Source organism: Stylophora pistillata, chromosome 13, assembly GCF_964205215.1.
Source record: "Stylophora pistillata chromosome 13, jaStyPist1.2, whole genome shotgun sequence".
In the NCBI taxonomy this organism is placed as follows: Eukaryota; Metazoa; Cnidaria; class Anthozoa; order Scleractinia; family Pocilloporidae; genus Stylophora; species Stylophora pistillata.
The window spans coordinates 25600363-25614114 of record NC_142531.1 but is presented as its reverse complement, the minus strand read 5'-3'; the positions used below and the strand labels follow the sequence as shown (position 1 = coordinate 25614114).

The 13752-nt window shown below is 37.6% G+C and overlaps 1 protein-coding gene across 2 annotated transcripts in view; it reads left to right on the top strand.

The window, feature by feature from the left end:
- The first annotated feature begins 184 nt into the window (after positions 1–184).
- Positions 185–13752, top strand: part of LOC111326128 (ubiquitin carboxyl-terminal hydrolase 32) — a 30085-nt gene continuing 16517 nt past the window's right edge. The window contains exons 1-17 of one of the 2 annotated variants that reach the window (XM_022930061.2): positions 185–394; positions 497–624; positions 724–829; positions 960–1078; positions 2454–2619; positions 3682–3813; positions 4445–4552; positions 4914–5023; positions 5113–5187; positions 5729–5812; positions 5970–6031; positions 6178–6283; positions 7048–7347; positions 7722–7862; positions 8499–8735; positions 9040–9111; positions 9518–9599. In XM_022930061.2, coding sequence (XP_022785796.2) covers positions 337–394; positions 497–624; positions 724–829; positions 960–1078; positions 2454–2619; positions 3682–3813; positions 4445–4552; positions 4914–5023; positions 5113–5187; positions 5729–5812; positions 5970–6031; positions 6178–6283; positions 7048–7347; positions 7722–7862; positions 8499–8735; positions 9040–9111; positions 9518–9599 — 2086 coding nt within the window. In that variant the 5' untranslated portion in view covers positions 185–336. Of the gene's footprint in view, positions 395–496; positions 625–723; positions 830–959; positions 1079–2453; positions 2620–3681; positions 3814–4444; positions 4553–4913; positions 5024–5112; positions 5188–5728; positions 5813–5969; positions 6032–6177; positions 6284–7047; positions 7348–7721; positions 7863–8471; positions 8736–9039; positions 9112–9517; positions 9600–13752 lie in introns of both variants that reach the window. The other variant, XM_088743989.1, reaches the window with a different exon arrangement.

Below are 13752 nucleotides of genomic sequence, written 5' to 3'. Positions count from 1 at the left end.
GAGTTTGAAACAATGGAAAATAAAATTTGAACCAAGGATAAAATTGAACTACAACATATACACACTGTTTCATGAACTTGTCCAATATTTTGGGAGATAAAAGCGCAAAAATATTGAAATCTCCCGCGTAACTATATTACCCATAGTACAACAGTGCCTGGAAACACGAAACACTTGCCGAAGCGAGGCTATGAACGTCACGAGCAGGAATCAGGAAGGTGTGTGAGTGTTTTTAACGGGATCAGGACTTTGCAAGGTGCTATGTTTATTGGTAACATTGTTTATTGGGACAACGACAACCTCGAAAAAATGTAGAGGTTTATAGGCTACTTCAATATGGGTCTAAGGGAGTCAAAACTTTGCTTCCTCCCGTACGAGGAAGCGACAAAGAGAGGTAAGTTTTCTTGTCACGATTGAAAGACCTGTTCACCAGGTTAAGTAAGTTTCGATACATGTTCCAGCTGATTTTCGTTTTGTTTGTTTGAAACTCCTTCAGTTACAGACGATGAAATGCAACGACTTAGACTGGCCTTCAAGCGATGTTCCGGTGTTAGTGGGTTTATGCCTCAACCGGTGTTTGCTCGTGAAGTTCTTGGTGATGGTGTACCCAGCAAAGTGGCTGAGGTAAGGGTATTGCATCTTTACATTAGACTTCTTATAGACAGCTTCTTTACTTTAAGCTTAAATCTTGAACCCTTGTAAACATTTTCTTTTGTGTTTCAGCAAATGTACACAGCGTTCGGGGGTACAAACAAGGGTATGACATTTCGCGATTTGCTCTGTGGTCTAGTGCTTCTAACCCGGGGCACACGCGAAGAGAAGATAAAATGTAAGTTTGTTATGTGTGTGATGTCCCCACAGTTGAATTAATCATTACTCGTTTTATCCTGTTTGATAATCCACTGCCGAAGAGTAATGAGCTTTTTTCTGTTTTTTATTTTTCTTGTTTTTCCTTGCAGTTATTTTCAATATTTATTCAACTGACGGAGCATTCGTGTACAAAGATAATTTGGAAAGTTTGATCCTTGCTTGTGATGGAGGCAATATTCCTCAACCGGTCGTGGAATGCTTCTCTGAGGTAATACTGGTTTCTTTAACAGCTTCCATGCATAAGATGTAGCATTCCATTTTTTGTGCGAGATAAAAATCTTAAAAGTGTCTCAACGGATGAAATACAATAAGATCTCGATCTGTACTTCTGAATATTTTGAAGTTAGCTAAGACCGCCAAAGCCCAAAGGTCAAGCTTTGTTGTGAAATTCTTTTCAAGAGGTCACCAAGATGCTTGTAATTGGAAATTTTTTTCAAAAATGTTTCAAGAAGTATGAAATTGTGTTGTCATATAGCAGATTTTATCTAAGTGGTGTTTGTTATATTATCTGTGATATTAAATGCTCTTCATTAATTCTTCCTGGAAACTATTCTGACTATTGGTGCCACTACCAAGATAAACATGTTCTTTAGCTTTATCTATACTTGAAATATTGCTGATAAAGATATTCTGTAGACATGAAGCAACTGCCAAATGTTGATTTGTAAAGTTGACTAAGGAGAAAGAGTAGTAAGCAGCAAACAAAGAGGACTAGGATTCTAGAACATAACTGCCATATTTATTTCCACCTCATGGTCTCTCGTTACCTTGGATAATTTATGGTAATTCTGACAACCAGATGAGATAGTCAATCAACACCACATGCTGATAATAACAAAATAGACAGTGAGACAACATTTAGAATTATAATAACTGATAATAACAAAATAGACAAGACAAAATTTAGAAATAATTAAGATACCAGTAGTGCGAGTCATGCAAGACCACTTGCAGGCTATTGATTGTTTCTATTCATCTCCAGTGTCTAATTGTTTCGTTTTAACTTACTTTTTTTGTTCCTCTTTTTTTAATGTGACAGCATAAATTGAAATTGGTTCATTATATAATTTTTTCTTTCCTTTTTGATGGGTGATTGGTGCTCTACAACCTGAACTAAACAGGTGGCTGCGATTTGAACAGCAAAAATACAAATATTTTGGGAAATTTAAGGCACAACTTACTTACCTCATTACTAATAATAAACTAAGCTCTACATTTGAACACTCAGGGTCTTAAAATAATTGAGAAGAATTTGCTACCTTTCTATGACATCAAGAAATGGTTAGATATTCTAGTCTTCTTAGATAGGGATGAATACATGGAGGTCCCGTCTCCTGCAGGGTTGGGGTAGGAGACGTTAATTTCCCACATACGAGATTACTCTGTGATGGATGTCCTCCCCTGGGGTGGGATGGGTGGGTTAATAGAGGGCCACAGGATTATCAGTTTAACTACTGTCATGTGCTACTCTCTTGAAATGAAGTCTCTCTCTCTCTCTCTCTCTCACTTTCCCTTGCAGAATAAACACCAAGTTTATTTATTGTGGTAACATCAAAGTTCTTAATGTATTTTTTCTTTTGCAGTTTGATAGACTGCCATTTGAGGAGTTTTCAAGGTGGTTATTAAGAAATCCAGATGTGACCACCCTCACCAGATGGTTGCTGATTGTCAGTAATGGTTGCAGTATTCAGTTAACTGATAGTAGTGAGACTCCAACATTTTACCAAACATTGGCCAGTGTTACCCACTGTAAGTTTAACTATTTGATGCATTGAGAATTCCCAGCCAACAAAAGTGATTTAGTTTCTTTTTTTTTTAGAATTAAAGGGAGGTTTTTTAAGCTGTCAGTAAGTGGGAGAACCCCTAGTGTAATACTGAAGTTACAAGAAAACATAAATGGAATAGTAGTGCCTATGTACCTCCTAATTGTACAATGAACTGTTGTCTTGCCAACACAAGAAGCTGTTTGGTTATAATTTTGCAAAAAATTATTTTACCTCTTCTACGGAGCTAAATATGGTGTCTTATTATCCAACTACACCTAGACGAGTACAAATACTGCCATAGACGAGTACAAATATCACGCAGTATTTGTACTCGTCTAATGTAGAGTACCAGTTAAACAGGATTTGTCGCATCGTGCAAGCGAAGAATTGGATTGTAGTTACGAAAAAAAAAAACAAATGGCAGACAATTTGAATCATATTTCCGACGACGAAGAGTTAGAATGGCTCGCAAATATAGATCCAAGTTCATGAGATGAATCGAATGAAGAAAAACAGCTTGACGACTAGACAATTTCTTCATTTAATGAAGAAAATAGAAATAGCAACACAACAACGCGCTAATTCCGTTCTGCTTCTTGTACTTCTGTCCTGCACTCCCTGTAAATAAATATCCATGAAATTTGCCCACACTGAAATAACAGTTTGGCATGTTGGATAATAAATAACTTATTAGATGTTTTGTTGTGTAGTATCGCTGAGTATTTTTATTCGTTATTTGTATTTTGACTCACCCTATGGGCTCGTCAAAATATGGCACAACTCGTAAAAATACTCAGCGATACTACACAACAAAACATCCAATAAGATATATATCACCACCTTCCCCCACCTCAGTGATACTCACCCCACTCTAGTGATATACAATAGGATAAAATCTATTTTCGTAAATATTTCATCAACCCAAAGGCAATATTCATAATTTTTATTCCATATGGGTAATTTTAATTATCCTTTTTAGGTAACTCATTCATTGTAGAATAAAATAATGAATATTTAGTCTTAATTTGGATATTTTTTGCTCCAGTACAAGAGGCAGATATTATGGAGCTAGAGAAGAGATATTGGACACTAAAGGCTGGAACAAAAACTGGAAAATTTGATCTGGATACGTTCACACCACTAGTGTCACCACCCATTCCAAAGTGTTTATGTGAAGGTTTGTTGAATTCATGACTCTAAATACTTAATATTTAGAACGATATAAAGTCATCTCAGTAATTTATTCTCAGCAAGTCATATTGAATCTTGAGTACTTAACAGTTATTGTGGGTCAATTTTTTTTGTTCCTCCATTGTAATTTTGTATGATTCTGCTTGTCTGTCTGTTTGTTCGTTGTTTTTGTGAGTTTAAGTCATTGGCGAAGTGAGGGCTTGGTAACATGAGAAATAAATTTCAACTGAGGATGCTTTATACCAAGTTAAACAGTAGTGCACAACCAACATTGAGTCACCCAGTTTGAGTGAACAGGATTTATTGGCAATATTTTTATGGTACTTTGAATTTTGTTTGTATTCTAAAATTAGGCATATTTTTTCCTGGAGGGGTAATTGAGGATATTGCTGTAAGCTTTCAGGAAAGTGTATTCTAGTGTACTTCATAAATTCCTCTCAAAATTTGGCTTGGAACACCTTTCTATGCATCCCCAAGAATTTCTTGTAGCATTCCACTCATCCATATTGTATAGAAAGTTCATATTGTGGAAGTCTGATATCATTTGCATCCTTTTAGAAGTTCTTAGAAATAGTGTGGAACTCAGTGTAACTGTTTTTGTAACAATTTCATCCTAGGATTGTTTAATGCTTTTGATGAAAATCAAGATGGCCACATTGATTTTCGTGAACTAGCTTGTGGAATTTCAAAATGTTGCAGGGGATCCAATGCTGAGAGGCAAAAATGTAAGTAACTTATGAGACTGTGAAATTATTTCATGTACAATTTCTTGACTGAAAGATCATTTAGAACTCAAAGTGAAACCATCTGGTGACTTACTGGAAGTTGTTTAATTCATGTTGTCATGACTATGAGACAAAAATAATATCTGAGTTACAGATGGTGATTTAAAACTTAGAGCTAAATGATTGCTAGTGGAATGATCTACTTCTGAGCTACAGAGACCTTGTTGAAATGTAAGTGAATAATGAAGATCACATACATCATACATCCTCTTACTAGTTGGTATCTTCTTGTCTGATGGTAACTTGATTATTTTAACCAAGACTTCAAGGCTCCTTTAACTAAAGTATTTTTGTTCATTAGTCTGTTTTAGGGTATTTGATACTGATGAAGATGGCTTTTTGTCAAGAAGTGAAATTGAAGTAATGTGTAGAGGTCTAATTGAGATCAGAAAGGAAAGTGCTGGAGAAAAGGTATTACAAATGAGACTAACAGATTATTGAATTGCTCAGTGTAATACTTTTGCTAAAATTTTAAATGTTCTTTGTTGTGGGACTTTTAGGATACAAGTGCCATCTGGGACAAGGATGTGTCTTTGATGGCAATTGAAATCTTGAGTGATTGCAGCAAAGATGAGGTAAAGTGATTCTGTTTCAAGTATGTGAGCCACCAGCAAGATTGTTATAAGCACATCAGCTTCACATGTTGACTTGATCTGATCCAAAAAGTCAGTAATTAACATTTGAGTGAAGGTACAAGATAGTTCACCAGGTTTTTTATTAGGAATTCTTTCATCCTTTGGCGTAAGATTTCCTCGGCCTCCATACGTACATTTCTAGCTTAATTTGAAGGCCTGACTTTTTTCTAAAGGATGTGGAGCTTTTTCATGCTTTTTTTTGTCTATTTACACTATTTTCCTGCGAGAACATTTGCAGATCAAAAACTCTTTTTGACTCAACATAATTGGTATTTCTATTGATGTTGTGTTGTTTTACAAGATACATTTACTTTGCATTTATTGTACTGTAAGTAACTGAAGTTATTTTTAGTTGGGAAAAAAAAACCTAATTATGATTAGTTGTACTGTGTATTTTTATTGGTGAATTGGTGAATTTTGTTAATCCTGCTTCATATGATGGATATATCTGAGACTAACACAAAGTTTATGTGATGCTTAGGATGGTGAAATTAGCTTAGAAGAGTACAAGGAATGGGCATCAACACATAGATTTTCTCAACTGTTTCCCAAGTTGTTGGTCCAGGTCAGTAATGTTTATAGAATTATTATTTGTTATTTTAACTTCTTGAATGTTAAGGTTTGGTTGCCCAAGATCTTATGGTATATTGATTCTTATAACAGAAGCCTCTTTGTGAAAGTTGACTCCCCCAACTATTGAATTTGCATGTTACATTTTGTAGGTCTGTCACATTGTTTTGGGACTTAGACCAATTACAAGAGAAGTAGAACTTCAAGTTGTGAGGTTTGTTGAAACTTTTCAGTCTTGGGCTACTGGTTTGAGATGAAAATGTTTTTCTGCTTTTTTACATGGCTTGCCTGAATAATTTGGTTCTTCAAAATTGTTATCCTTGATACTGGCAATTCAAGGGTTTTTTATTCTTTTTACAGAGGTTGGCTTGAGCGCGAGTACCAGCATGACCTCAGTCCTGGTACCATTTGGTATCTTGTAGCTATTTCTTGGTGGCGCATCTGGAAAGAGTATGTCAGTTATCAGGTTTGTTGTTGTATTCTGTAAATTATACCTGACTAATAATACAATCAAAGATCTCTTAATAAAGACTTGTGAGCAGACAACTTGATGAAGGCCACCTTATCAAAATCCCATGCCCTGAAATTATATGTTCTCAAATTATCATCTGGTTCTGGCCTCTGAAATTATCTTTTGTAAATATTCCTGTGTTCAATGAGATAGAATAAATATATGAAAATCATATATTGAACTGCGGTATTTGATACGTATGATGCACGATCCTCGCAGTAGATAGCGCTATTTAAGCAATAGCGAAATTGCTTAAATAGCGCTATCTACTGCGAGGATCGTGCATCATACGTATCAAATACCGCAGTTCAATATATGATTTTCATATATTTATTCTATCTCATTTATCACTTTCACGGGTTCATTACGAATCAACTTAACGGCCTGCTCTCAGTTGGCTTGTTAGCTCAATTGGTTAGAGCGCTGCACTAGTATCGCAGAGGTCAGTGGTTCGAGTCCCGTACAGGCCTGATTTTTTTCAGGTCTGAATTTCGCTATTGCTTAAATAGTGCTATCTACTGCGAGGATCGTGCATCATACATTCCTGTGTTCAGTCTACCCACATTCCATTTCTTTTTTTTTTTTCTAGAGGAGTCCTTCTCTGGTAGTGTAGTTAAAACTTCAAACAACCATCCAAATGGTCAGCTTGTTCTTCAGAATCTTAGGTTGGATTAAGTGCTATTTGATATCTGCATACTACTTTTATTGCAATTTTATAGCCTTATATCAGACGGTCATCCACGGGGAATCTTCATAAGAATGGTACATTGCCAACAAGAATAAACCAAGTTTATAATTCCTCCTCTGGCAACCAAGGACAAGCTTGGACTGGTGACTCTGTTTTAAAAACCAGATCGTTGGGACGACGCGAATCTCATCCAATGTACAACCAGGGTAGTAAGGCAGTTAGTCCAACTGGAACCATGAATGGTCACTGTTCACAGGGAACAGTAGCATTGGCTACACAAGCACCCGGTCCTGTTGATAATGTACCACTTGTAGAACCTGAGACAAGAAAGGTGAGCTCTGACAGCTCTTATTTGATAAAGTAAACTTTTTTTTCCTTTTAAATTAAGCCATGCACATGATAAGGTCATGAGTTGTTTATCTAAGATACACACGTAGCATCATCTGAATGAACTGTTTTAAGGTGCTTAACTGTCATATGTTGAGAAAAGCTAGTGATTCAGGAACCTAATAAGGAAAAATCTTGCTAATAAAATATTGTAATAAATATGTTGAATTTAACTGGTAAGCCGCTGATCAAAGTAATGTGCAGAAACCATAATAAATATACTGTTCTTAACAGGTGTCAATGAATTGGGTTGTGGATGCCAGTGTAATAATTAATCCAAAGAATGATTTAGTTACAAGTGTACATCTGTTACTTTAGGTTATGATTTTAACTGGTGAAGGAGGAAAGTTGAAGCGTAACATCCCTTTATGCAGAGGAAGGGACTTCGAGATCATACCAGAGCCTGTATGGAGAGCTCTTCAGCAGTGGTATGGGGGTGGACCAGCCCTTCCAAGAACGGTAACACTATTGTTACTAATTAAAAATTGTATCATTAATTGTCTGTCTTCTTGATTGTAGTGTCGACACAGTAATTCTACTCATTGGGTACTACATCAATTGTCTACTTCATTTATTTGTGATTAAGGTTGTGCAATTGTAAGAGACTCGTATCAGTGTCAGTGACCAACATGAAGCCAATGCTATTTTGGTCACTGAGCACATTTTATCTTGGCTGCGTAGTGTAATATTTTTTTTTTACTTTAATTGATGGAATTTTTTCCTTTTGTATACACTGTTGATGTTATAAATTTTGTAAATAGTGCATAACAATAAACTGTATCTTCCTGCGTTTTTTAATGCATAACTTTGTGTCCTTTTTCTTGGTATACTTAAATAATTTGTGATCCCACAAACTTGCACATTGGTACTGCATTCTGCCTCATGTTAACTTGAGTGCTTTGTTATTACTTGTCAAAAATGAGGAGAAATGTCAACAGAGTTGTGTTACACTAAAGGAGTAAAATATTTTATTTGGTTTGTTTTGTTTTGTTGTTTTTTTTGTGGGGGGGTAGTTGTAGAGTATGTCAAGGATCAGTTATGGATAATGTGCTCATTTTTTACAACTAGGTCATTAATGGTTTGCGTATTGAACAGGTCATCACTCCTACAAATGGTGATCCAACCCCAGAATTAGAGCTCTATCCAATTAGTCTGCGACTGTTTCGACATGCCCCTCCCCCCACAAGAGGGGGAATTACAACATGGACTGGAGTTGGATTTGGACTAAGTACCTTTGGGTTTGGTGCCAGTTCACTTACCACCCCTCATGCCCCACCCAAAAGGTACCTTGCATATGTGGCATCTTTTAGTCGGATGAACACATTACAACAGGTTAGTTGAATGGGAAGTAATGTTATTTTCTGTAGTTTATGTAAGTGATACTTCGTTGTTGATGTCAAAGGCACTGAACAGAGTAAGTTCTTAGGCATTGTCTCACTCTTGGCTATTCTGCTCTGGATCGATTGATGTATGGAGGATTTTCTGGCCGTAAAGAAAATTTATTTGCATGTGTGTATCATTTCCATTCTAGATTATTTTGCATGTTTTACACTTCTATGTCACTAATCTATTACACGCCACTTGTGTTACTGCCATGCACCTGTAGATTATACGATTTAATATTTGTTACTTTCAGGTTTACGACTATCTCTGTGCACGGCTCAGACTCCGTATAGAAGACATGAGACTCTGGAGTTTGGAAGATGAGGTATTTATGTAGTGGAATTGTTGATCAACAAACTGAATGACCAAACAATTGTTTCATTTACTTATGAAATTACTGTCCGCTTGACTGTTTAACTTGTTATGCAGTTAACATCTGTGAGAAATTGCCTTGTCTTGGCAAATTAGAGAGATTCAGTTTCTCATGGCAGATTATATTCTGTCAATTTAAGTGAAAAATACATCATTATAGGAAAAAGAAAAACAACATTGTCATTAACATGAAAGTAAGTCAGTGAATGTTTTGTTAGAATTACATGGTCATTTGAATCCAGAATGTCAGGACCCACTTTATAATTTGAACAGTGCTAATTTGAATTAATTTTATAAGCTTTTTTTCTGTTTTGAGTCAGTTGAATTCACCAATGTAATTTACTTTATTGTTTGCACAGAATAAACTACGGCTTTTAGAAGAAGACAGTTCTTCCCTGGAGAAGTTAGGAATCACTGACAACCATGCTGTTCTTATTGAAGGTGTGTACTTTAGGCCAACGTTGAACATCCTGCGATCATGTGTGCCATACTCTCTGTTCCTTTCCCACACAACCTACAAGTGGTGGTGTTTGCAGGGGTGGTACCAATCTTATAATAGGATTATACCTTTGTTGGTAGCATCTGCTCATATAGCTCCATCATACCCACAATCGTATGAGTCAGCACACGTTGCCAGGTCGTCATCCACACAAAACATTCTTGTCTACTCAAGTCTTCATCATACCATCTGGAAGTTAAAAGCTTTCCTTGCCACCTCTCTCCTCTGATTTTTTTGGTGTACTGACCTCTAACTCTCTGCTTTAACTTATCCTTAATCTTCTCCTTCAACACTTCCTTGTCTTCCTCATCATACAGCTTCAGGTAGGGGTACAACAAATTCAGAGAGACCCCCAATTCTTCAGCAAATTTCCCTGCCTCTTTCATGAGTGACCTTTGCCCTTTAACAGCAGCTTGTTCTTCAAAAGCGTGCACTAGACCCATGATGGGATCTTCATTTCTGTATAACTTAACAGCTGACTTAATTTTAGTCTGCTTGTATTTAGCCTCCACTGACTTAACACCACCACCCCCCCCCCTTCCCCCCAGGGTGTCTAGGGAGATACAAGAGTGCGGTTGACCCAAGTGGGTGCTTCCTGCCATTCTCGCAGATGATTTTATGGAGATTCCCTGTTGATGTTACGAAGGTCAGTTACACATCATTGCTGAGACCACATGGGATATGACAACACCGGCAATGCAAGCTGGTTGGTAGCCGTGACTTTGTTCTTATCCGAGAGGGGTTAGACCAAATAACTGATAACCTCTGTGAGTAAGCACGAGCTGCAATGTCTAGAGCTAGTTTCTCCTCCTGTAATGGGCGCTCCAGTATTCCCAAGAAGCAATGCTGTGCATCTTCTTTCAAACAGTTGATTGCAGCCTGACCATCAGTGAACCCATTTGAGGTCTCAGACACTACTCTGCGCTGTGCGTGCAAGACATTGCACTTTTTTGGGTTCCACTAAAGTCCTACATTTTCCATCACTGTTTTCGCCATCTTCAGCACCCTGTTCAGCTTTCCTTCAGACGTTGTGAACACCTTAAGATCATCGACATAGGGGAGATTGGTGACCTTGGATGCAATAGGCTTTGAAAGCCTATACCCTTCAGCGGAGCGTAACTTCATGCAACAGGGTTAATGCTTAGAGTAAACAGGCGCAGACATAGTGCATCCCCCTGTGGGAGGCCTCTGTTGAACCATATGGGTGGTGACAGTTCGTTTCCCTTCATGGTGTGTGCTGCAATCTTTGTGTTCCAGCTATCACATAGCTTACTGACAACCTGACAAATCCATTTCGGAAACTTGTGGAGCCACATGATCTTCCTCAACCAATCATGGTCAATACAGTCATATGCCTTGTGCACATCTATCCATGCAACACTGAGGTTACGCTTGTTTCAATGACAGTCCAACGTAACCATACGATATCATAAGATTATCATTTATTCCACTACATTTCTCTTTTGCTCCTCTCTGGCTCTTTTCCATTAGCTCATACTTGTCCACATGTTCATCCATAGGACCCAAGACACATGGGGTGAACCACATGTATGATGTATTGAGGCATGTAGTAGGGCACTGATTTTCACTTGTAAACTCGCCTGGCTTCGGTAACAGACTGGTCTTTCCCTCTGTAAACCATTCAGGGTGTGTTGTTAAGGTATCTGCAACCACTTTAAACTCAGATACCATGCCTTCATGTAGTGAGTATGCACATTTCCACCAATAGTTTACTACCCTATCCGGACCTGGTGCACTCCAATTCTTCTTTTTCATTATGACCTTAACAGCTTCCACCTTTGTTAGGCCCCAAGCCTCTTTCACTAAATGCAATCTCTACTTCCTCAAGCCACTCAGCATTTTCGTCTCCAGACCTATTCTCTTCCCATAATGCTCTCCAAAACCCTTCGGCTTCATTAATGTCACTAAACATGCCCTTATTTACTCTATCCTGGTTTTCACATTCCTTCTTGTATTTTGGTCAAGCATTGTCTGGGTCTTCTGCGGCAATCTTTGTGATGGTTGTATGTATGCAGCCAGGGTCTTCTGTAAACTTGCAGTTTAGTTGTTTGGCTTCCTCTTGCCTTTTCCTTCTACCAAAACTAGCCTTTAATTTTTGAAGCACTGACTTCTGCCTCTCAATATAGCTCACAAGGGATGATGCTGACGACAAACCACATTCTTTTTGCAAAAGAGCACGGTTTTTCTTTCCCTTTTTGGTCAACTTCCAGTTTTTCTTTAGCCTCTCCAACTCTGCTGTTGCTTTAGAAATCTTTTTTCTCCCATCTCTGACACTGAATAAGCACTTTTCCAATTCTCACTACCCCGAATTTCCTTTGTCTCTTTGTCCTTTGTGTTCTTTTTCCATCCTTTCAACACAAGAAATGCCGCTACTAGAGAGTACAGAATACAGTTAGCAAGCCATATATACATGAACAGATTGTCCATAGGTGTCACTTTTTCCTGCTCCATTAGCACAGTGATCACATTATTGGTGGACTTTAGGTCGCTTTTAGTTGGCTTTTGTTTTATGCGTGTATCTATGGTCCAGTTTGAATATTCACCCGCACGCATGTCCACTAAAGCGAGTAACAGTGACGATTGTTCCAACAGCTCCCATTGGGAATCATTCAAGGTGTTAATCATCTCTTCAGGCTGATCTTGTGTATGCAAATTTGCAGGCTCTTCTCATCGCGGCTCACTAACTTCAGTCCTGTTTTCTAGCAAATTAGCATTTTATATCTCAGCAGTGATACATACATACATACATACTTTATTGACTTTCCCCAAGGGGCTTTTCAAAGACAATGTTATAAAAATAATCCTATTACAATTAAAAAATCCTATTTACAATTGAAGATGTTTTAAAATCTGAATGTTCTAAAAGAAAAATAAAAGTATACAGTCAAATATACAAATAAAATTACAACTCTTTGAGTAATTTGGTCCTTAAACATTTTTTAAAAACATTAATGGAGTTGCACAGTTTAGAGGAATTATCCAAAGAGTTCCATAAGTTTACAGTTCTATAGAAAAATGTTCTCTGACCGCTAGCTGTTCTAAAGAATGGAATTTGCAAAAGCTGCAAATTTCTGGTGCTACATCAACTAACCTCGGCTCGCTTTATGAATTTTGATGAGAGGTAATCTGGAGCCTGACCAGTCATGCATCTAAAGGCCATAGTAGCGTTCCGGTAGTAAAGCTGGCTTTGAACTGAAAGCCAATTTAGTTCCTTGCGAATTGGTGTAACGTGGTCAAATTTATGCGCACTACTAACAATGTGGCATACGAAGTTCTGCACCGCTTGTAACTTGTTAACATTACATTTTGAGGTATTTGACCAAACATTGGAACAATAAAATAACCTGCTGAAAACTAAGGAATTAATAATCATCAAAAGTGTACGTTTGTCGGAAACATGCTTGACACGGTTTATTTGGCCAAGGCGGGACATGCACGAGGAAGCGGTCTTAATTATGTGTTCATCGTAAGTTAAATTAGAATCCAAAATCACACCAAGGTCTTTGGCGGTGTCAGCGGGGTCAATGTCCTCACCCATAAAGGAAAGTGAGCGAAATTGCAATTTTGCACGCATCTGCCTGCTGCCAAATATCATCAGCTTGGTTTTGCCAGGGTTAAGTAACAATAGCGCTTTATACTATTACTAAAAATAGATTTTGCTACGTGATAATCTATGAGACCCCCTGCACAGACTCAGACAAACATTGCGACCAGCTTAATGAAATGTATGAGCGAGAGCTGTAAAATTAAAACAAAACGACGGAAAATTTCGTCAAAAAATGACTTGGCGTTCTAAAAGGAAGCGGTGTGGTTGGTACCAAATTCTGTTGTTGGGGTGAGTGTAAGACAGACTCAAAATATGCAGATAAATGGCCAAAATCACTCAAAGAGAGAAAGGAATCGTGGAAGAAAGTATTCATTCCTACCAAAACCTTCGTGAGACATGGCAAAGTGCAAGCGTTGGCTAGCGGCTTGTCCATGTGAGTTTTTTTATGGAGAAAAATATAACAAGAAACACTTAAGTTATATTTGTGCTCTTCACTGGCCCGCCGAAAAAGGTCCAACAGCCGAATT